Below are 26,089 nucleotides of genomic sequence, written 5' to 3' on the forward strand. Positions count from 1 at the left end.
GCGGTCAATTTTTGCCGTGTGAGAGTCAAACTTTTAATTCACCCCCCCCATCACGAGTACAAAAAGTTCTCAAATACAAGTATATAAACCGGGAGACCGCTTTAAAAATTTATTCCATTATTAATCGAAAATTAAAAATTCTGCACACCTCCTTCCTATGGTGTTTCCAGCGAGAATAAAAAAATTACCAAAAAACAGAGGAAATAAAACTAATTTTTGCATAAATATGCATTTATTTATTTTATTTCTTTAATACATAATAAAGGAAAAAAATTACATTATGAAAGGAAAATACACGTACATAAATAAATATATATCTGTTTTTTATTAATGAAAACATAGCTTTGGTTTCTAAAATCAGACTCAAATAATATTTGGTATATTTTTTAAAGGAATAATATTTAATACTGTTCTTTCTAATAATTTTTAGAAGCCCTCAGTGGCCGAGTGGTTAAGACCGCTGAATACTGGGAGTTCGACCCAGGTTTGATTCACGTGAATGGGACTGCATGGTTGGTTTTCGTGATTTTCCCCATATATAACGTGAATACTAGCCAGTTTCTTTTAGAATATCCTTCACGAAGGCATCCCTTTGCGTGCTCTGCCATGTCGGTATTAACCTCTGATAATTTTTTTAACAACTAAAAAACATATTTTGATTTTTTATTCTAAAAAAAAAGTTATAAGTTATACGCTATTGTTTTAATTTGCTTTTGAAAGAATACTTTTCTTTTTCAAGTATTCATTTATTAATAAAATACATATGTATTGCATTTAAACATACCATTGAAATTATCATTCATAAATAATCCCACAAACATATTCAAGAATTGTTTTAAACACTTCGTATGGATATTAGAATCTATTCCGGTTAAAGACCCCCCGGAAAAAAATAATAAATACAAAGTCCAAAACAGTAAAAGCTATCAATTATACAGGTCAGCAGCGTCAAAGTTATTGATCTAAATTAAGATCTCTTATTAAATAATGAAAAATCTGTATATATGAACGTACGTATGTTCTTCGGAACTGTGGAAAAACGGCTACCAAATTTTGAACGCATACTATTCTGCACTTGCTTATGTGCACCTTGAAGGTCGAATTTCGAATTGGTTCTTTTACATATTCCGTACTTCTGATTCACAAACTCAATGATTTAAAAGCCATGCCTTGCCAGTGTCGGAAATAAAATATTTTTATCCTATACATGCGAGTGTGCTGCCATTCGTAAATATGTAACCTGTTTAATTAATAAGGTAGGTAGGTATGTGTGTGATTATGGCAAAGCCTCGAGGGCTATCTGCCTAAGGGAAGGGATGCCTTCATGGAGGACTTTCTAAGGGAAACTGGCTCGTATACACGTTTACACATGGGGAAAACCACGAAATGTTTAATTAACAAGCTAAGCGATTTAAAAGCAATACACGCAATTCTTAATGATATCTTTTTCTTTTTAATCTTAATGATTTAAATAAAGATGCATTTAATGAGTCTTGCTCAGCCAGACTAGTACTAATAATTCGTACAAAAATTCTTCAGCATTCATTACGTTTAATTCTTTCTGTCCATCCAACTTAGGTTGATTTATCGGTTTAAGCTTCTTTCTTTTCTTTTGGTTCTTTGAGAAGATTTACCAAGTTTCGTTACATATACAAACATAAAAAAACGAATTTTACTTCAAAAATATTATATATAATGACTGGTTACAGAACAATCATTGTGTCCTTTACCATCCAACTCTTCATTAAAAACAAACAATAAAATTAAACAACTGATTTTTGAGCTTATATCACTGCAACCAATACATACTGAAAAATAGAATAGCATGCTGAGAAAGTCTAAAAAGATATAAGAAAGTCTAGAGAAAAGGTATAGTTCATGCCCATTATTGAACTGTTAAACAAAGATGCTTTTGTTCATTGAAAAATAAAAAGCTTTACATCAATTTCATTCATTGCATTTCTTTTCGGAGCATAGTTAAAAATAGTTGATATATTAAAAGAAATTATACAGTGAGCTGCAATATTCACTGCATTAAGTCTTAAAGAAGTTACATTGAATTGGAACGATTGATTAAATCAGCGTAATCGAAAAAGTTATATTTTTGGTTTATAATTAAAATCATTAAATACTTTCATGAAATCACACTCACTGGACTCATTAAAGCTATCAATTATACATTAAAACATTATTTACTTTATTATTGAAATTTCACTAACTAGTCCAACGAAATACCACCAGTCAGACTCGTTAAAATCATTATACAGTCAAACTCCGCTGTAACGAACTTCAAGGGATCAAAAATTTGGTTAGCAATATAGGATTTGATAAGAAAAAAATGACGATCTAATAAAATTATGTAAAAGTTGATTGATGAATCACACGGAAAGAGTGATTAGCATTGTCGTATCTTCCAAAAGATCTTAAAAGAAACTTTAAAAAATAGTAATTGTTAATTAAAATTATTATTACATGTAATTACTAAATTTCTTTTTCGTTGTTGTTACAGTTTCTCCATACGTTAGTGATTTTACACGAAAACTTAACTTTCCATAAAAATCATGGCCGAGACTTGTCTTTCCAATAATACCTTTCCATCTAAAATACGCATTTTCAATTGTCAATAAGCATTAATCTCGAACGAAGTGCTGTCCGATACCTCGATCAAAGAACGAATGGAATTAAGGAACCCAGTAGCACTACACCTGCTTCTTATTGAGAATGCAGAGAAAGCTGGACATAATTTTCGTTTAAAGAAAGCTCAAAGATAATTTTCGTTTAAATCAAGGATCTTCGAACTGTGTTTCGTAGAACCCAGGGGTTTCTTAAGTCAAAATAAAAATTTGAAAAGAAAAATATGAAACACTCTACACTAGTTGACTAGTGTTTATTAACTAAAAAATAACTAAAAGCTACGTTCCAGTACTACGATAATCAAACGGCTTGCCAATGAAGGGAAGGGAACAACTTATCGACATGCAAGCATAACAGATTTGACATTAAAATTCAAATGTAAGCAAGGGCAGCTCCTAAATTTTTGAATGTAGATTTATGCAAAATTTCCAGAACTTTCCCACACAAGTAGACACATAGTCATGCTATTCGGAACAACAATATTTAAGTGGAAAATTTTTCTCAATGCAAGTGGCAACAAAAACAAAATATCGGAACAAATTAAAGGCAGAATATGAAATGCGACAGCAGATAACATAAATAGAGCAAGACTTCGACAGTTTGTGCCAAAAAAATGTACGCACACCTCAGTCACTAAATGCAGTGCAAAGGTTGGTAACACCTGCAGCACAAATCAATGCTATTAATAATTACATTAATTTTATATTAAAATTTTAATAAAATATACAGTACTTTAATTGTCTTTACATAAAGTACATAAAACACATTGATCAACTTTAAATATTACTTTAAGATAAAGTTTACTAAGGTTGGGATAGGATGGGGTGCCCTAAAAAAACCTAATAGTTCTAAGGGTTCCGTGAGTCTAAGTTCGAAGTTTGCTATTTAAACCCCAAACGGGATAAATTTAAGGGTTTGTAATTTTTCACGTGAAAGTTGCATAAATTCCGTGAAAAAGGTTAAAAAATCAAAATAACCGTGGAACTCATTATAACCGATTCTTATAGATTTGGAAGTTCGCTATAGCGGAGCTTGAGTGATTTTCTTTTTTATAATAATTAATTTAGGTGGCTATCCGCCCAAGCAGCTATTTGCAGTAAAAAACATACTTGAAAGCTACTATTAGAGTAAAAAATGAATAAAATTTCACAACTTTCCAAAATATGGAGCTTAATTTTTTAAAATATAATTTTTAAAAAATACATACTTTTTATTTTAGCAATAGCGCCAAATCAGCTGAGTAAGAACTGAAAAATCATATCATTTCTAAAAAAAGAAATTGGTCCCCCAAATAACATTAACAGATAAATTTCAGATTAAAAAAAAATGGCGAAAGACAAATAAGAAGGAATTCCGCATTCCATCATAATAGGGTGTCTGTAATACAGGTGACGTTGAGTACTTTCTTTAAGTATTCTTTCTCCACGCGCTGATTCGGTGTCCAGGCTATGACGTGAACATTCCTTGAATTCCACATACGAACATACTCCCTGCAATAAATACAATGAATTAAGTATGTAATTAATACAATAATTTAACATTTGTTTTTCTGTACATCGAACATGAACATCATATTTGATGCACGATTTTATGTCTTCATCATGATGTACAGAAAGGATTTAATGCATGCTTGTATCTTATACCGTATATTTCCGAATATAAACCGAAATGAAAAAATTATCCTGCTACATTCAACATACGTCGAAAAGGTTGCTAAACAGGTAAAACATTTGCCAAACAAATCGCTATACAGTAAAATATTAAGATATCAAAGACAGTATTGGTAACCCTATCTGCCAGGACATTCATTCCATTCCTTTGTAGTCCTGTATACGATCTGTGCTATCTGTGGTATCTATTTTATGTGCCATGGGAACAAAAATTCTTATACGGCAAATTTCAAACTACAGATGATCGCATTTACTGTAAATTCTAACAACAGTTGCTCGGCATTTCTTCGTAAATGGAAAAGAAGGCGCAAATTTCGTCAACATCAGATCTTTCGTTTTGGCGACGAAGCAATGAACCAGCACTGCACACGATTTAAAAAATTAAACAAAACATAATAAATAAATAAATAAATAAATAAATAATTTATTTAATTTAAAATTCATTTTTTCCCATCAACTTCAGAAATACAAACTAAAAAAATTAAAAAAATGCAATATTTAGCGATTTATCGCTTGCGCTTGGCTAATGGAAAATTACTATTCACAGAAATATACGGTACATGATACAATCTTTAGTGATATTAAAATCCGTACACAGTTATAAGATTTTATCAGTAAATTTCATTCCAGGTTATTCGGGTTATGACAAAGTATATGAAGGCTATTTGCCCGATGAGAAAGGGGAGCTGCCTCGTATTCACGTTACATATGAAGAAAACAAAGAAAACTCTCATGCAGCCAACCATCGCCAAGATTTGAACCCAGTTTAAACCACCAGTGTTCAGCGATCTTTCCGTTCGGCTACTGGTATGCCAAATTTTACATTACTGCATCCCAACTTTAAAGATAAAATTAGAACCTTTAAATGACAAAATGATTAAAAATTTAAATGTGAAAAATTTCACGATACTTACGTACTATCGCAATCATCTTAGTAAAAGTAGCCAAATTTTCAGAAAATGCCATACACTGGCAACCATGCACAAAACCATTCTTCCGACAACCATGCTCGTTTCATTCAAGCAATGCCGCCATTTTCGCATGCATTCTATTTTGTTACTACTCCTTGTTCCAGTAACACAGAATTTTGCTGAAATTTTTCTAAAGGGAACAACGAGGAAATGTGTTTTCCAAATAGCCGTTGTTGCCGAAGACTGCACGAAACCGAGTCTCCAGGATTCTCTGGTATTTTTTTCAAGTGAAAACAGACCGCTGCGTACTTCGGGAGAAGAATAAAGAAAAGGGAAAAAAAAAAAAAAAAAAAAAAAAATTACAGAAAGATTCGAAGAAGAACGCAAGTGTTATAATTTTTTAATGTATGACATAATTCTTATTTAATAACTCAAATTGCTAAACTATGTTTCCTTTTCCTACGCTAATATTGTTTACAAAAGTTGCTATAAATATCCATAGTTTCGTAATCTTCGTAAAATAGGAGGCGTGAAAACCACCAACTTGCATATACTAAATAATTTTCATCCGTAAAAATCGACAAATTGCATTAAGATGGTTGCCATAGTATGTAAGTACTAATTTCACGAATAAATATAGTGAATTGAGCATGTAAAAAAGCATGCAAATAGTACAATAATTTAACATTTTATGTGCTTTGGACATGAAACAGGATGCACAGAATGTATTTGGTGGGCAGTTGTACCTCATATAATTTTCAGTGATAAAATCAATGAATAATGATAAAATTTTATGACTGAATTTCGCATTAATACATGAAAACTTTACGATTAAATCAGAACCTTTAATGACTTAAGCATGTAATTAGTGCAATAATTTAAATGGGACCAGTATCACGGGTGTTCGCGAGGGGAGCCCATCATACTGTAGGAGTCGAGTAAAAAATGTGCTTATGAATTGATGTTTGCAAAATGTATACATAACCAGTGCTTAAATTGCGCCGGAGCCCACGGGAACCCGTCTCCGGCACTTCTCAATTTTCAAATCAATTACAATTCTAGCCGGAGCGCACCGCAGCTCTAAATAAGATGAGCTCCGGTACTTCTTATTATAAAACTGAACCACAATTAAAAGGAAAAAAATTAGAATTCCTAACGTTTTAGTTTAACAATAAGCAGACTTTGCAATACTCTATTTCCCTAGAAATACGAACTCACGAGAACATGAGACGTTTAAGTAAAGTCCCTTCACTCACATGCGGAAACCTTTCCCTTTAAGAAGGGCAATAAATTTGGAGGAGCTTTTTTAGGAACGGTAAATTTCTCGCTATGCCATCGTATGTAGTGTATTGTTATCGATGCTTACAGTTAGTTATCCTGGCAGGAAGGAAAATTTGTGTTCTTAAATGTGTGCTAAGTGACAGCGACTACAATAAGAGGGAAATACTGAGATAACTTCTCAAGCATCGTCTCCATACAGTATCCACTAATGGGGGGAAGCGTAACCAGCAACTTTACATACATCCTTAGGAGTCAGATTCAGCGCTCATTTTACCCCTGACATACATCTGCTTGATGGCTATAATTATATGAGCAGAGAGCCGCGGTCAAAGAAAACGTTCTCTCTTACCAAGTTTCCCCTCATTTTTTGTTTCCACCCACTCATACCCTCATTCTGTTTCGCCCTGAAATTTTCATCAGTTAAGTAAGTATGTTTAAGTATATTTAATTTTTGTGATGATAAAGTAATTTAAGTATATTTAATTTTTGTGATGATAAAAGAACTTTTTCCTCCCCTACGATCAGAGTTTAAATCGGGCCGGAGGCCACCGGATTTCAGCTCCGGTGCTTCTTAGTTTTTGTAATAAATCATAGTTCCAGCGGGAACGCACCGGAGCCCTGAATAAGAAGGCTGCGGCACTTCTTTTATGTAATTGACTAACAATTTCAGTAGAAATTTTATCTCGAAAATTTTATTTTAACAATAAATTTATATTAAAAATCGCTTATTAAATTTAAATTTATCTCTTTACATTTTATTTAATTTTAATTATTTAATTACTTCAATCTTTAATTATTTCAATAAATAATAATTAATTATCTAATAATTATCGATTAAATAACAATTTATAAACATTAATTAAATAGGTATTAATTAATTTGATAATAATTAACTATTTAATTAAAAATTATTAATGAGTTTATTAGTCATTTTATTTATTTATTTACTCTTGTTCCTCTTTGCTGATGGTCTTCCTCCGGCACTTCTAATCTTAGAAATTAAGCCCTGTACATAACACATGCATTTTTGTATTTATGCAATACTATGTTATGTAATCTACTCCGGTCCCCCTTTCATAAATTAAAAATTTTAACAAAACTTTTTTGACGTAAATATTTGCATTGAATTCTTCTTCCCCACTCCCGACCCATGAAATTTTCACTTTCAGTACGAAATGCTGACTATTGCAGAAACATGATTTTATTTATTTATTTTTCGGTATCTGAAGAATCAAGCTGATAAAATCAATCAATGAATTAAATATAATATAAAGAATCAATTAAACGGTTTAAACGTATTAATATAAATAAGGTCATGAATTTGCAAATACAAGATAAAATTATACTTATTGGTGCAACTGGTGATACTTTGATTTACATAGCAATTGACTTCTGCGACAAATGTGAAAGTGATGCCAAAAACAAAACACTAGTGCACAAGCTTTGAAGAGGGCAAGGAGAAAAGGAAAGAAAAAAAAGAGAAATTTTAATGATTCGGAAATACCTTTAATGTACACATTATCTAGGTGAAGGGGCTATGTCCACTATTTCCCTTTTCGGCTCAATTTCTACGGACGAAAGTGAAGATCACCGCCGCACTTCAACGTATGAAAAAGCGAAGACAGAGATGAAACAGCGGCATAAGAAAAAGAGAGAAAGAATATATCTAGGTGAAGCGCAGATAACTCTTATTTTGTAAATGATGTCGCACATTAATGGAACAAATTAGGTACTCCGCCATGTTAACTGCACGTAATGTGTACATGCTTTCGAATATTAATGGTAAACCTGACACTTACAACCGAACTCTTTCTGGAGACAAAACGTTCTTCGTCGTTTGAAGAAATCTTTTTCATTAAGGGTGATGAATTTAGCGGCGGAACTGTTTCTAAGAGCGATTGACAAGATAAGACAGTCGCTCTTACACAGAAATAAATAAATAAACAAATTTTTTAAAAATATTTTTCTAAAATAGGCTTTTATTTAAAATTCACAAAATAATTAATGAACTAAAAGGAGAAAAATAGCTTATCATATAGTTTCATGGGAACAAGAGATTAAATACTTCTCTTTACAAAATTCTAGTACAATTTTACATCACGAATAATAAAAACCTGATGTTGATGGCATTTACTTTTGACAATGCAATTCGATTTCGGTTTTTAGGCGCCCATGCTTTAATATTCGTGATAAAACTGTAGAGGATTTTATGGGGGGGGGATAAAGAGAATTATTATATCTCTTGTTCCCATTAAACTACAGGATAAATTATTTTTTACTTTTAATTTATTAACTATTTTACGAGTTTTAAATAAAAGCACATTTTATAGAAACTCTTTTCATTTCCTTCTTTTTAGTTTCAATCAATTACTCGTTATTAATCAAATTATTCAGTTGAAAAATCGTTTCCCAAAAATAAATTATCATTCTTTTACTTCCAACAGTTATGTTATGGAAAAGGGTAAAAAAAATTAGAGCGCTTTTCGAAAATTCGCCAAAACGTCCGAAATTATGTAATTAATTTCATACAGAATTTATTTAAAAGATTTTTTTTCTCCGGTTTATCCGATGGTGCAAACAGTAAATTTCTGTGGTATTTGGTGCGTTTGTTAAACGAAGATATTAGCGGAAAATCGTTTCAACAGTAAATCTTAAAAAATGAAAATCGAATTTTGAAAAAAATCGCTTGACTACATTGTATCGTCATCCATAATGAATACGTGTGCAGAATTTGAGCTGGATAGCTTATCAGGAAGTAGGTTAAAAATCGATGATAAACTTCTGACCACTGCAATAAGCACCATGAGAAAGCTAAATAAAAGTTTATAAAATTTCCGGAGTTTATAAAATTACAGAGGATGTTCACATACTTTTATAAACATTATATTGTTTACACAATTTCGATAAAGAATTTTTAAAAAAGCGAATGTTTTGGAATAAACCTTTTTGGCAACAACTTATATCGTTTGCTATTTTTAAATTTATCCTTCTTTCAAAATGTTGCTTACAAACAAGCTGTGGATTGAAGAACACGCTTTTGTGCTTTAGGGCTTCCAGATGCCCATATTCTTGTGGAGGATTACGTTATTCAAAATTAGAGAGCTCTAGATACCGTTGTTTTATCACAAAGCGAGAAACATACACACATTTATTCAGATTCTTCATTATTTAATTTCTTTAAATATAATGCAGGGCTCTAACATTTGGTGGCAACAATTTGAAAAGTGAACCGACATTTAGAGTGAACCAACGCAAAATGCCTTTTATAATAATTCGACGTAAAATGCCAAAACGGAATTAAGAGCCCTTCTGAGCTAATAATAAACCAAGATTTAGAACTTGAAAATACTAAAAAAAACAAAATGTTACTACCCAGTTTTTGCCGAGGCACGTTGAGCAACACAAACAATTTGAAGATTCCTATACGAAAATTATTTAGCAGACCATAACTAGAAATACATTGTGATCCTCCATGAAACATGGAACTACTTAAATGACTCAAAAAAAAAAAAAAAAAAAAAAAAAAAAAAGAAAGAGTCTACCTAGTACTAAAAACGAAAAGAAAAAAAATACACAAACCTGCTTCGGTCAATGCAAAAAAAGATTTCGCAAGAGTTTTATGATTGTCGCAGGATTCTCTTACAATGGGAAAATAAAAATAAGTAGGGGAGGAAATGTTACAAATCAAATCAATGTACTATAAAAGGAAGTTCTACATCTGATATATGCAGACGAAATTCCAATTCTTTATTTCAGTGGCTTTCAAAGAATGAAACCTCATTAAGATAAAGCAACGAGTCATACTTCGAAAAGTTCCATTCCATTCCTAGGGAAAAAAATGAAGACTGATACAGATATTTCATGTATAATTTTTCAATGTGATCCTGCGAAACTGCCTGACAATTCATCTATGGATTACCGTGGCTTTGGTTTGTTGAAAAGAACTCTTTCTAAAGAGTAAAACCCTGGATGAATTCTGGAAAGTAGTGGAAGAGGAATAAAAGTCAGTACGCCTAGACATTTTGCTAAAAGTCCTTCTATCATAGAAATCACGACGCAGACTTATAATCCAGAAAAAAAGCTATCAGATCAAACATTTAAAAATTATACTCTTTACATTTTAAACATTTATTTAAGTCTCGAAATCTTTTAAAAATGTGTAAACACTCTCTGTATGGATGATTTTAAAGGTTGTAATTTTTTAGCTAGGGGTAATTCTGGAAAAAATTATGAAAGTACGAAAATACACAAAGGTTTAAAGTCGGAGACATACATTAAATTCCTTATATCCGATTTATGTACATTTAGAAGTTCGCGATAGTCTTAGAAATAACATTAAGTGCATAGAAAATTGGATAGGACCAAAATTTTCGTTCGTTATATCCAGTTTTATAGGCTTCAAGGTTTGGTATAGCGGTAATTGGTAATTGAAAGGGGCACAGTCCTAGCCAAAACTACGTTCCGCCAGTTACAGATTTTACAATTTTTATTTTCTTGAAGTTTAAATCTAATTAAATAAACCGGGAATCGTCTGTGGCCAATAAGAATCTTATTGTATATTCTCATCTTCTGTTTAATCTCAAAATATCTCATGTAGCCATAGTTCTTTTCGGACGATTCCCAGCGTTCTTCCAAATGTTCAATAACTTCTCGTTTCATCAACGTAGTAATTCTTCTCGAATACAATACACCTCAGTCTTGATCTGCTTGTTCCAGGGCAGTTTCTTAGCCAATTTGTACGCCCTCTCATTTCAGCAAAACCCACGTGAGCCTTAATCCAATGTAAATCAACATTATGATTTTCACTCAGAAACTTAAGTCATTTTTAACCAAATTAATAAGAATATTGTCACAATATGGAAATAGCTCGTAAAACAAATAATTCATCCTAAAACATATGAATAGTATGATAAGTACGTTTATAAACTGAATTTTCTTTTTTCTATTTCAAAGCATAAAAAATGGATCTCAGTTTAGCTTGATAAACATGCAATCAAAGTACATGCAATCAAAACAGGGGACACTGCAGGAGCCCTGTGAGACATCCTATTTTTTTTTTTATTTCTCTTTCAATGACAATATCCCCAATTCATTCAAAAAAACAATCTTCCCGTCATTGAAATAGTTCCTTAAAATACATAGCATGGTATTAGCCAAATCCAGTTCTTCCATCAGGGTAAGCCGGCGGACCGAATCGAATGCAGCCTGAACATCAAACAAGATTAGGGCCATCATCTTTCTATGCATAATAAAGTCCACAACCTTATTCAAGACCTGCTCAGCAGACCTACTTCTCACAAAACCCTACTGCTGTTCAGAAATACTTTTAGTCTTACATAAATGGTAATATAATCTATTCTTCAATAATTTTTCTAAAATTTTCCTAAATACCTTCAACAGACTAATAGGCCTTAGTGACGCATTATTCTTTGGGACTGAAATGAGTAGTTATTTTCCATGGTTTAGGAAAACTATTCAAATCAAGACACTTGTTATATAACAAAGCAAAGAAAGACGGTATAGTTGAAACAATTTCTTGACAATAGCGACTCCAATCCTGTCCAGTCCGGGAGCACTTTCGCTTCTCAGATTGTTGATAAACATCGGTATTTCTTCAAAATTCAAACCTCATTTTCGCAACCTTTTTTAAAATCTATCTGTGGTAATGTAATATCACCCGTTCCTAAAATTTCATCAATTATTCTCTTGTACTTCTCCGTCACTGAACTATCTTCTCACTCAAATTTTCTTTCTAGGATAACCTGTTCCTTTCTCTTATTGGCAGTCACCCGATAGTTTCTGTCATAATTCTCAAACTGATGCTAAAAATTGTTTTATTTTGATTTTCTTCTCCACTCTCTTTATCTTCTTTTTATCAGCAGCAAGTTCCTTCTTCTCGTACCATCATAAGTATTTTTAATCTGACAACTTTTCCGAAGAGCTCTAACAATGCTTTTCCGCCTATCCAAAGTACTATTCCACTGCGGGTTTCTGTTAAGATTCTTAATGTATTTCTTAACCAAAAAATAAAAGAGTTAAATAAAGTCATAAAAAATTATAGTTAAATAAAGAATAAAAGTTATTGTCTCGGTCGTGGTGTAAATCACATAAAGTATATTATTATATATGAAAAAGCTCTCGAATAAATTGAATTTCGCTATGCAAGACTGGGCAATACCGAGAGAAAGCATCATGAGTTTCATCATAACCCAATTCGGGATCGTTTATACACATCAATACAATTACAACATTGAAACTTCTACACACTTTTCGTTCGTGTTGGAAAGAACACTTTCAATATTTTAGTTCATTTTGAAAAAAATTAATGCATTTGGTACACTTCTTAGGGTTCAAATACAATCTGGCTGGATAAGATTTCCATCCTATTGCCAGTCTCTCCTCTTCAAAATTAACACTTTGACACCCAAATAAAATTGCAGAAATAGCGATGGGAGACCTCACGCTCACTAGCTCTCATAGGGAAAAGTGTCTTCTTACACAGTCTTCTTACACGCAAAATCTTCTTTTAGCTTTTCAATAATTTCTGATTATGGTACAGCATTGCTGACATTAAGTATTATAATTTTCGGCCGAATAAATTTGCGTTTCTTGGGTTTAATAATAGTATTCAACCTATCTTCCTGCAATACCGCGCGTTCCAAAATTTTCTACTTCATTTTTATCCTTTCATCTAACAACTAAATCACCGTTTTTTCTGCAGAATGAGGTAACAAGCCCAACACCCAGCTTGCCAGGATTAAGATTATTCTTAATTTCGTCGTAAACATCTATACTTGAACTTAACAGTTTCAATACAATTTCAGTGGCTTTATTCTCACTCTGCGTTACCCTCAATCCCATACCCGGCTTAGCGAGATGTTGCACTTCATCCCTGGTGTCATCGATATCTTGTTCAATCAAATTACTAATTCCTCGAATTTCCTTCATAATCGTTTTAAAATCATCATCTCTTTTCTTAGACACTTCGAGTTCCATAATATTTTAGTTTCTTTTCGATACCCAGTCAGCTACAAAGTTGGTGCCAATAGTCAACTCATCTATATTATTTTCGGCAATCCTTTTGTCCTTCAAGTACCCTTAATAATCTTAAAAATATCGGAATCTTCTTTTTCACCTTTACCTGGAATTGTAACTAGCGTAAAGTTTGTAGTCGTTTTTCAGCAAAAATCTCCATATTTAAATTTTAAAGTGCCAACCAGGCGGGAAAGCGGTTTGTGATTCTGACTGCCGTACCGAAGTGCCATCGTACGAATCCTGGAGATGGCATAGATGTAAAATTGTCTGTCCCTTCATATGAGATAAATGCGGTCGCCTAATAGTTGCCTCCATAATAAAATGACCACCCCCTTCTGGCTTTTGTAGCGGCCAAAGCCTAAAATGGCTAATGCACTTTAAAAAAATAGAGTTCAATCACAATGGCTTAGAGACAATAAGAAGCTAAATTAAAGCATTTAAATAAGCACATAGTAGTGAAAGCAGAAAAAATAAACTAAATTTGGTATGTTGGTATAAAATAATATTAATTGCATATGCAATCGAACAGGACCAAAAGTTTCGTTCGTTATATCCGATTTCCATACACTGTAAGTTCATTACAGCCGTATTAATAACTGCACAAAACGGAGGGGACTAAGAAGTTTGATCTTTATATCTTTTTAGAGTTTGTTATAAGCCGGGTTCGCTATAGCAGGTTTTGTCTGTATCTACATTCGTCATCAATCCGACAAGAAATTTACAATGTAAACAAACCAGTAACCAGTTGCAGAAGATGCAAGACAATATCAATAGAGAGAAAAATATTTTTCCTTTTTTCTAGAGCGGCACAATCGTTAAGTCTGGCGTCGATTCGAAATTTTTTCTCCATAAAGAACCAGCAAAGGAGACATTAAAGTGTAAACAACTTCTCAGAAACGATGCAGATACGAGAAATTTATATTCCAAATTTTCCGTTCCCAGCACTGTCGACAGCGAAATTCAATGCAAATTGATAGCTCACCGTAATTCAAAGAACACAATCCCGACCAGACGATAATACAGTGCTCAAAAACAAGAGCGAAAAGACTTGGGGAGGGGGAGATGGGGAGAAATCTGAAAGGCTTCAGATTTTAACGGCCGTCAAAAAGGGCTATTTTAAAGTTTAATATACTATATTTTCTCCTCTCTCTCTTTTTTTTTTTTTTTTTTTTTTTAAATTTTATCATACGAAAATTAACAGAAGAAAAATTATTCAAATGAACCTACATTCCAATAAGAATATATAGTAATATAATGTTCAGCCGACTCGGCGAAATCGTAGACTAAATATCAGTTCGTATTTGCTTTTTCGTGATGAGTCGGCTCTTGTATTAGGTTGGCATACAGTTTGACAATTAAAAAGGAAAGGCTCGACGTGACCTTCGCGGTAATTGCGAGGGTTTGTTTTTGTTAGTGAGACAAGAACAATCACAACGCGAACGAATCCATTTTAAAATTTAAGGGAGCTCGTTCTCTAAACGCAAGGCGGAGATCACGCGAATATTTCTAAAATTTTCAAATTGTGGCGCTAAAATGCTAGGGAGAAAATACGCGAGGAAATACGGAAGTGATTATTAGAGATTAATCAACAAATAATGGCTTAGGTGGAAAACAGAAACATTTTACAGGATACTAGAATAAATATACATTGAGATACTAGATACATGGGAACGTTACAAATCTGCTATTAGAAAAGTGACAAAATATAGATCGTTATTCTCTAAAAATACTGAATGTTTTTAATTATGAATGACACGTTTTTTTTTTCAATTAATACACTTCAAAAGTCAAAAAATCTGTGCATGTCTGTCTGTTTTTTGTACACCTTTCTCGTAACTCATCTCCTGCGGAATGGCAGGGGAATTCAGTTACGAGAAAAGTACTCCCGAATTGCAAAAATTCGTGGAAAGCCATTTCGACCATTCGCATCTTCGAACGACTTTAATAAGCCGAGATATTAAAAACTCCAAAAACGCTAATTTTCGCACCCTACAAGTTGCTTTTTTCCCTGAACTTCATTGCTGCTCAGGGTGCTGCGTCGAAGCGCGAAAACGACGTGGGATTTTAATACTGCCATCCATCTTTCCTAAACAGAGGCAGAGTAAAATTTTTTATAGAATAACGCGACCCGTTTATTATTATTAAAATATATAGAACTAATTTCATTCATATTAAAATGTTTTTATACATTTTCTTTTTAGGTGTACATAGAACTTGTATATTTTGCTTTGGCCGCAGACCGCTCATCTGGCTTGCCCGCTAGTAATCTTAAAATCTGTATCTATTGCTTTTAAATAGCTGTTAATCCATAACAGAAAGGATCAATCTGAAAATAAATATTTTATATTTTGAGAATGGTAACAGACTCGAATGAAAAGCGAATCAATGCAAACTGTGTTTCGAGACTGTAAGAGCCCATTTGGGCTAAAATCTATCACTTATGGCGGAAAACAACGGTTATTATAGTACATGCTGATAAAAAAAAAAAAAGCTCGGGAAATTTAAATTTGTCATCTCTATCTCTGTTACTAGGTAAATGAATGATCTATACGTGTGTTCCTCGTATCGTTAAAAAACTGCATAACGTAAAAAACAGCATTTATAACTCGTATCCTTATAAAACAGTATATTTGGTAACAGAGTTACCAAATATTGATTGTGCTTTTCTACTTGAATGCGCATCCGTACTACCCGAATCTTTACCAGTACCAGCTGCTCGAATTCTGAAAATGATTTATTTATGTTATGTGAAAACTTAAGTTTTGATTAACAAACTCGGTGATGAGTCTTAGAGTTTGTCAAAATAAATATGTTGCCAAAATCCCGGAAAAAATATGTATACTTTTATCTTCCGCGCGGTCGTGTGTTGCCATTTTACCAAAACGTAAAATACTTACTTCATGTTTTAAAATATGTCTATTTGGATTAATGAACGGAGAAAAAAATAACAGATGTTGTTCTATAGTTGTAGTTCTTCCTTTCTATTATTATCAATTACTAGCTGAAGTCATGAAATATCATTATGTATTTTTTTCTTTTTTTATAATAGCTATTTTAAGCGACTGTCCGGAAAGGCAAATAAAATAATCTATATAAATAAAAAATGTAAATGTCCGTTTGTTCAAAATATTAAATCTCCGAAAGTTCTTCACCGATTACTTTGAAATTTTGATAACGCCGTATTCGAATACGCGAGTGTTTTTATATACCTATTATACAGATATCACATTTGTGACAGGTAAAAACATGGTTTTTCTGAAAGAAAATGCCATCTATCGGACGTAAAAGCATAACGACTCCATTTCGATATTTCCGATTAACGATCCATTTACGATTTCCAATTTCACGATTCCATTCTAATGTTTGCGACTGCATTATTAAACTGGATTTTCATATATTTCGATTTATTTTAATTTTGATTTAATTATTTTATGCGACACTGAGTTGGAATTGTGCTGCGTCTTATACCATAGTCTTCATTTCATGAGTATAATTTTTTTTTCATTGTTTTTTATTTCGTTTGTTTTACCTGTTTTTCTTATTTTTCAGTGCAGTTGGCGGTGGAATTGAGCTGTGTCGATTGGTTTTCATTTGAATTCAAATTATATCGTGAAACTGACTGCTTCCGGTGATTTCTTCGAGCGGATTATCAATCTGCTTTAGTTTACAATGTATTTCTCCCGCTTTCCTAGCGTGCCTTCGTGGTCTGAATGCTGGGCCGAAAGTGAGGTCGTGGTCCAGAGGTCCGTGGTTCGATTCCCGGCGAAGTCGTTTGCTCATTTTTCATCTTGCCTACTTCCGTCTCTACAAGTTCATCAGAATAATGTCTCGCAGAGGAGCAAACTTAGTTCATCATACTCGCGGAGCGTAAGCAATGCGACGAGCAATTAGGAATCAAACTGAGGAAGTACGAATATCAGTGAACGAGCGAAATTGACAAAGAATGGCTCAAACACGTGCCGCGGAAACAGCACACCGAGGTCCAACCAGACTTCAAAATTCACGTTGCGAGCACGGCGATCGCTTTCTGCAGTTTGAGACGTGCTTCATTCTAAACAGAATGAACGGGACAGGCGAATGAATGTGTCAGCGAAAGTCAATGCGAAACAACAGATCAGTGTCAAACATGACTCCGCACTCAGAAATCACGCAATTACAGTCGCCTTGCATTCCAGTTTGCAGGTGATTACAGTTTGAGCCGGCATGTTCTGGTCGGCACTATGACTGAAGTGTGCCCTTATAAGGCTCTGAAATTTAATGGAGAAACGAAAAGAATGCGTTGCGCTGACGGAAAAATTTAACTGCCTCAATTTAAAAACTCTGCTTGTCACCGAATCACAGCATTTTCTATCTAACATGAGGAAATACAACTCATACTTCCACAGAAATTGCAACAGCTCAATTCATGCTAACTTTCAGAGTGAAAAGACAAATTTATCATTAAGCTGGCTCCCTGCTGCCGTTCCCAGAAGGTCAACATAAATTCCTACAAATATATTTCCTTGGTGATGGCAATGACGAATTGAATGCACGCTGCGGAACTTCTACCGGCATAAAAGATCTATCGTTTCCCAACAGCAAGAGCTTCTTCGTGAAAAAAACAATTTAGTGCGTTTGTTCAAAACAATTGACACGATGCCATCTGATAGACATAAGATTATTATTCATGCTGAAAAAACTTCTGTTGGAGAATATGTGCAAAGATTAAATGTCTAACTATAGACGAAGTGGCAGTTGTTATAATCGGAGATCGATTCCAACCTAGAGATATTGTTCCTCATCGGAGAAACGATCAATTCAGAAACGTTGCAGAAACTCATCGATGCTATGAAGCCCTGCAATAACCAATTAATTTCGGGATGGTGTCGATGGATAACACTTCAATATTAAAATGATAAATACAGTCAGTGGCGAACAAACAAATACGAAATGCAGCGCCATGAACTATTATTTATACCGATTAATGATTCGAAAGAATGAAATGAAGACAAGCACATTTTGAAATGTCGTCACCAATACATCGTAGACATATACGCAAAAATCGGAACAGAACGTTTGATATTCGTCCATTTGAATTAGACCAAGCTTCACTTTGAAGAAAACATTGACTTGCGAGATGTAAATGACGACAACTAAAGTTGGAAGACTAATGATTTTGCTACATTCATATGCAGGCAGTCCACGTCATATGTATACGTTCAAAATACAATTGCGTATGCTTTTCAGTATGAGCATCTAGACCCATGCATTACATTCACCTGCAATCCAGCTTGAAATGATAAACAATACTCTTACCTTCTGGGCAATCAACGGTGGATAAGCATGATCTCATAACTTGGGTTTTCAGAAGCTGAAATCGCTGATGGATTTCTTAGTAAACATGAAGTGTTTGGGTCTGTGCGCTGATGGTTGTACTGAATGGAATGGCAAAAGAGAGGACAGCCAAATGCACATATATTGTATACGTGTATGTGCATTATCGGGTTCTATAACTAAATGACTTCAAAAAATCGACGATCTAATATGCGCTGAAATACCCGATGTCGACGTCGATTAGGATTTGCATACAGTTGTGACGAAAAATATGATATATGAACCTTGCGGTACATTGAATACAAATTCACGATGCATAATAGACGGAAAATGCTGTAAGCCATACCCTCGAACATCAGATGAAGAAGATGAGGATGTCAAAAGCTTTATTGATTCAGAAGATGGTGTAGAAGGAACGTGAAGAGGGATTAGGGACAGAACAAGAGGGAAGCGAAGAAGACGATATTGAAGAGAATACTGACTTTTATTTGGGACAAAGCCAGACGACAACACTCCTGTAATTTTGGCTTCAGTAGTGATGGTAATATTTTGGTATCCTGTGTTCAAAGAAAAAACAAAAATTCCTTCTTGTATCATCATTGCATGACGATCAAGCTATTGATCTTTCTACTGTGAAAAATCGAAACAAGAGATAATACGTTTCTACAATGAAACCAAGTTAGAAGTAGATACTGTAGATAAAATGTGCGGGTTCGTATAATGTGTCTCAGAATGTCAAACGGTGGCCCATGGTAATCTTTTTTACAATGTTAACCACTTCAGTTAATTCTTAGCTCAGACATGTAGGTAATGGGTACACAGCTCTTAAAAGAAGGTTGTTCATAAAATAACTGTCTAATGAACTTGCGCTTGGACAACTTGCTCAATGAAGACTGAAGTCTATTAGGATGCCAGTACACTTACAACAAAAATTAAAAAGATACGCTCCCAACCAAGAATAACAGCCTCAAAATTACGATGAGCCACAGATACCTCCAAAAAGAGGCAAATGTGAAACATTCTATTTGGAGACTCGTAAGAGAAGATTAAGCTAATATGAGTGAAAAAAGTGTCGCACAGCAACCTGCCTCACATATGCTGTTTTTATGTGCCCTCCGTGCTATAAGAGAGAATTAGAAGGACAAATATCTCCTAATTAATCAGATGAATGAGAGATTATACATATGTTATAGTTTTAATTAAATTTAAATCTATAATTAGTCTTGTACAACAACTTTATAAGAGTTATTTTGCAAAATTTGCTCAATATAAATAGTTCTCTTTTAAGACTATAAAAACTGTTTTTATTGTCCCTTAAGGATTTTTTATAACTTGTGGAAGTTTAATAATAATGGATAGCATTTCATTTTTATAAGAAAAAAAAACTTATGTATAAAAAAGTTTAGTAAATCAAGAAGTGCCTCTCAGGCTCAATGCGCCCGAACGTGTTCCGAAACATATTGCGCCCGGCGGAGTTATGTATCAATCAAACTAAATATAACCCTCTCTGACTGCTCAATTTGTGGACCGAAATTGCTTCCAAGAAAAATTTTTTTTTTCATATTTTAAATCTACATACGTATATTGGAGAATTGAAAAATGCACTTTTTCTTTCTAGAAAATATTTTTTATTTAAATTTTTATCATGAGAAACTAAGTTGCCAGAAAAAGCAATTTCAGGTGTTATCACCATAAAAAAATCTTTTTTAAAATAAATTTCAGTCGAATTACAGTTAATTTCTATTTATTGCATAATATAAAAAAGTAAAATGTATAAAATTTAAGAAAATATAAAGCACTGAGGAAAAAATACCTTAGAAATGCAGTTTAGTATGATAGAGTTCAACTTCACAGTTTTTGCACCAGATTCAATAAATCTAATTAATAATACAATAATTTAATTTCATAATCAAGATAATCGCTGAACGTTTTGTAGCAGCCATTTCTGTAAGAAAAAAGCGGCAAAAAGTGAAGTTTGAGCGTTAATACCACGTGCCTTCAAATGCCGCAATTAAGTGGACAACTAACGATATCTGTTGGCCAAAACGTAAACTAAACGCCTAATACTGTATATAATTTATAAGCAAATTTTGCTACATTTGAGTTGCCCGTAGAAATTGCGGGATGAGCAGCCAGAGGGTTAATTCTGATGTGTAGCAGTACGTTATGGTTTGTATGTGAAAAATTACGTTACGTCTATGTACAAAACAGTTATGGGATTCAAGTACCAATTCTGTCGTCGAATTGAATAAATGAGTTGATTGGATTTGGGGTAACAAATCTATTCAACTCTTTAAGTGAATGCAAAAGGCTCAAGGCGATAAACAGAAATGTTTGGAAGTTTGATCTAAGAGTTACTGGGGACGAAAATATCATTACACTGAGACATACACAGACATCACTGTAAAAAGAGTGAAAATATGCTGTGGGTATCCTAATTCGTGTGTATGCATTGGAAACTCACTACAGAATTTCTGGACCGAAAACATTAGCTATGTCCATAGCAATGATTCCCAAACTTTTTTTTGCCTCATGCACCCCTTTCACCACTGGCAAGATGATCATACCCCCCTTACAAAACTCGAAAAATGCATGTACATTTATCTAAATTTAGATGATTTTTAATGTGTTTTATAAAATACACAAAAAGTATAGAAAATATTGATAATTACCCAAACTTGAATAAAATTAGTTTTTATATTCATAAACTAAAACTTAACAGGTACACAGGTTGCTTAACAGGTAAATAATATGCTGATCACATTCCCCCATGAAATTATGAAATTCTTCCATGATTAAGAATCCCTGGTATACAGGTTGGCGAGAGGTAAAAATGGAACTAAGTTTTATAATATTGACTAAATACATGCTATATTTTAAATATATTTGCATAAATGTAATGTTAAATTCGTACTTTTGGAGTCATATTTGCGAACTATTTAGTTATACAATGATGGCAGAATAGCTGTGGATCCTCTTCACGTCCTACGTAAAGGACGTTTAGTTATTACTTATTATATGAAATTAAAAATAATTATTTTTTATCACGCTTATATAGATACTTCGCAGCAAATGAACTTATCTGTAAAGGAAATTCAAATTTCTTTGAAGTTTTTCTATAGACGGTTTATGCAGCAAGGAAAATGTAAATACATTAAATAAATATATATTAAAAAAAATTTAAAAAAAAAAAAAAAAAAAACTTCCACCGCCTGTCTCCTTTCTACAGAACGAGACTGCCGGCCTTAAACCACGTGACCCCGCTCTTTAACGGAATCGTGTTCACACGCCGCGCGGTCGCCTCTGGAGCGAGACCCACTAATATCTATCTAAAGCGGACAGGATAACGAATACGCCACCCACATGCATCGCTTAGCTTCCCTCCTTTAACTGATACGCACGAGGGACTGTCGACAAAATGCGTATTATTTCAGGCATCCCTATCCATTACATGCAAAATTTATCATTCTGGTCGTCAGAGGCCCTATTTGCAGCAATAAAGGCCCAGAGCAAAACCACTTTTAGGAAGAACATCTCGGATAAAAATGACACAAATTTAATATTTTTATATGCTCTTTATTTCGTTCACTCAATGGTGTTTGTCGCTATAGTCAAAAGTTCATCGATTTTTAAACGATTTCCTGATAAGCTATCGAGTTGAAATTTTGTACACACACATTGTTTTTATCGATGGCAATACAATGCGATGAGGCAAGCGTTTCCAAATTCTATTTACATTTTTACCTTTCGCAAATTTATATTATTTTGTTATTATTATTATTTCATTATACTGGGTCGGTCCATAAGTAGCGCAACAGCCCTAGTGGGCTACGGCCTGCAGTGCCCCAAAATCTGCTTGTTTGACCTTGGGCCCCGGAGTGCATGCCCTGGACAAGCTTATCGCAGTATTTAGTCCCCAAGCGAACTTGGCACTTATTTTATCAACCCACTCAAGGGATGAAAGGCTGAGTCAACCTTGTCCAGCCCGGGGATCGAACCCCGGATCTGTTATGCGGCTGCGCGACGCGTTAGCCACTGCGCCACCGAAAAAGATTGATTAGACCTTGGGTAAAACTAGACAGCTGGAAGTGGTACTTTATAGGAAGCCAAAAACAGTCCTTATTGAAAAACCGGGAGAGGTACTTTATTTGAAGGCCATAAGAGTTTTTAATAAAAACTATATTAAAATATAATCCAAAACTTTTCAACTTTATTTAAGACTTTTATATCAATGGGAATAATCTAATTAGATTTTGGCTACAACTGATAAACCAGAAATGATACTTTACTTGGAGCTTGCTGCAATTTAAAACATAGAATTGGCGGAAGATCATGTGATAATAAGATTTCTTTTTATTTTAAAATTAACATATCAGACGGCCGGGCTGTATATGGGAACACAGATTAACCAAGATTAATAGGAACACTTCAAAGCTCTGTGTTAGGTATTTTTGAACGAGAATGACTAGTTTGGTTGTTAATGTGAATTGTCAATTAGTTTTTACACTTTTTGCGACATAATCCATAGGCTGCCAACCTTAGAATGTGAAAATGTTCTTGCACTCAATCTCAAAGTTTCGAAGAGATTTGCGCTAAGAGGTTTGTTCTTTTCAAAAGAACGCAAAATTCACTTTATACTGCATGATTCAAGCTATTTTACTATTCATAATATGATTCTGATGCAAAATGTCAGAATTCTAAATTTTTATATTCTTTGGTTAATTTCATTTTGTAATTTTCTTTCACTTACATATTGAAAAAATTCCGAGTAGGGAAAGGAAACTTTTAAATACGATAAAATCTCTATAGTAAAGAAATCTGTCCGCTTGATTGTAACTTTTACAAATCTGCCGTTTTAATATTATCTTGATGAAATTTCGCGCACTTGACCTTCGAAATAATAGGAAGGTCACAGTGTTCATAATATTTTGGTAAACCAGCCCACGGGATCCACTTTGCGAATTTAATGAAATTTTGGTTAAAAACTCAGCAATTTTAATGCTTTGTGTTGCCACTCTGTAAAGTGTAAGATAGTTATGTTTCAAATTTTATCAAACTTAGAGATTATAAGAAGAGTTCTGTCATTCTGCGAAAACGTTACATATTTTATCTTTCGATTTTAATAAACAAACTCAGTGATGTTAAAGAAATGTGCTGCCATTGACCAATTTAAAATATTTTAATCTTAGTTTCCTAAAAGCAAGTCATCGTAATTCGAGGCACAAAAACAACAGTGAAATCCAATAGACTCAAATACAGTATCTATTACTTACGCTGAGAGGTAGTCTTTGTGTATGAGAACTGCAGACACACCAGTGAGGTACCATAGGATGTTGTGGAAGGCCCACTCCAGTACTGCGTCGCCGACCAGGGCTAGCTGAGTCTTCCACGTCGAATCATAGCGAGGTCTGCCATTAGGGATATCTGTGTAGGACAGGAAGCGAGGTCGAAAGGTGAGGGCCGTCACTATTTTCGGATCCACTCGCCGTAGCTGCGACGAAACGAAAGTTATAGATAATTTTTTTAAGGAAAAAAAAAAAAAAAATCTCCATAATTTATTTAAAATTTGGTTCCTTATCTGTTCTTCTACCAGGGATGACTGCATGACTGCAGGGTCAGTGACACTTTGCCGACACGCCTATTTAGACGTCAAAATATCTAATCGATACATCCATTTAGCAGACATACAGTTATCCCGATCTTAACACAATCATGCACGAACAACATCCTTCCAGTTATGCCATTAGAAGTTCAAAGTTATATTGAGAAACGGAGGACAAGAAATAGCCTTGGCCTGAATAATATCGCATAAAGATGGTCAAAGAAATGTGCACCTTCATGTTCTTCTAGTTCCCTAAAATTACCAGTCCTATTCTTCAGCTTCAGTATTTTCGGAACAATGGAAAACGGTGATAATCGGGACAATCTTGAAGCCCGGAAAAAAACCAACAGAGCCTTTATCTTATTTATGTATAGGTCTTCTCACTTCGCAAGATTGCTGAGGCTGTCACCCTGCACAGATTGCTTGAATTTATAGAATTAAGGAATGTAAGTATACCACTACGACATGGATTCAGAAGGAAGCATTCAACAAGCCATCAACTGTGCAAAGTGACAGAACTTATTTCCAATGGTTTCCAAAATCGACAAGACACTGCTGCATTGTTTCTTGATATTTCAAAGGCTTTTTTTTTTTTTTTTTTTTTTTTTATCGTGTATTGTCGGACGGGTTACTCTACAAACAATTATCCTGGGATTTCCAGGATACATCGTACACGTTATTAACTAATATCTTAATGATCGATTTTATGAAATTTTATCGAAAAAAACTCCTTATGGACCAACATTATTGACGTTTCACTCTTCTTACCTAGCAGAAGCAAGCTTTATTCAAGTCAATAATTTACTAAGGGAAACAAGAAACAAGTTGAATATTGTTGAACGAGGTTAATTTAAAAGAATTAAGCAAGTCTATTCCAACTGTTAAAAAAAATATTGCATCTGTATATCAAGCGCAGCTGTCGCATTAATTCATATCGGGCTTTTGAGCTATTTGAATCTGCAATTTTGTTTCTGAAAACTTATTTATATAATAATAATAATAATGCAAAAATAATAAAACATATATTTAACGAATAATTTTTTTAAACTGTTCATATTCTTAGTGTAATTATTATCTTTAAGTTATTCATTTGCAACTATTAGTATTATGATTACGCCGTATTCTAAATATTATACAGAGAAATATAAGGGAGTTGATGGAAGAAAAAGGTTAGGAAAGTCCAGTTTAGAGTAAAACATGAGACAATATTTTGATAGCATATGGTCATATTTATCTGACGAAAGACACTTTCAAAACGAGAAGGTGTACGGGCAAGTATTACTACTTTTTTGTTTTTATTTCACATGCGTATAAATTTTCAAACTAAGAAAAAAAAGGGGGGGACAACCTTTAGGTTGGCGTAGATTTTGAAATCGACTGCAAGGGCATTCAGCTCCATTTATTTTAAGCGCAACAAATAGTTCTTGTAGAAGGGAGAAACGCGAAAAGAATCTAATACGAAAAGCAATTCCGAAATTATGCATAAATTCAAATTGTCATTTCTTCGTCACATTCCCTTGAACGTTTGTCTAAAATTAAGTATGAGTGATCCCTTTTTATCAGAAATTTGTCAATTCGATTTCAGGTTTTATATATTGATCGTAGATCTTCTGTTTAAAGTAAAATATTTTCTTGTTTGCCTG

The 26,089-nt window shown here is 33.6% G+C and overlaps 1 protein-coding gene across 1 annotated transcript in view; it reads right to left on the reverse strand.

The window, feature by feature from the left end:
• Positions 1–213: 213 nt before the first annotated feature.
• Positions 214–26,089, reverse strand: part of LOC118201007 (glycerophosphodiester phosphodiesterase 1) — a 162,317-nt gene continuing 136,441 nt past the window's right edge. Inside the window, exons 5-6 of the mRNA XM_085823864.1 lie at positions 24,118–24,335; positions 214–4,124 (exon numbers count right to left, since the gene is read on the reverse strand). Of these exons, the coding sequence (XP_085679990.1) occupies positions 3,998–4,124; positions 24,118–24,335 (345 nt within the window). The 3' untranslated portion in view covers positions 214–3,997. The remainder of the gene's footprint in view (positions 4,125–24,117; positions 24,336–26,089) is intronic.

The sequence above is a fragment of the Stegodyphus dumicola genome, chromosome 9, assembly GCF_044657685.1.
Source record: "Stegodyphus dumicola isolate Sdum_Otavi_A_Nest chromosome 9, ASM4465768v1".
NCBI classification, from domain to species: domain Eukaryota; kingdom Metazoa; phylum Arthropoda; class Arachnida; order Araneae; family Eresidae; genus Stegodyphus; species Stegodyphus dumicola.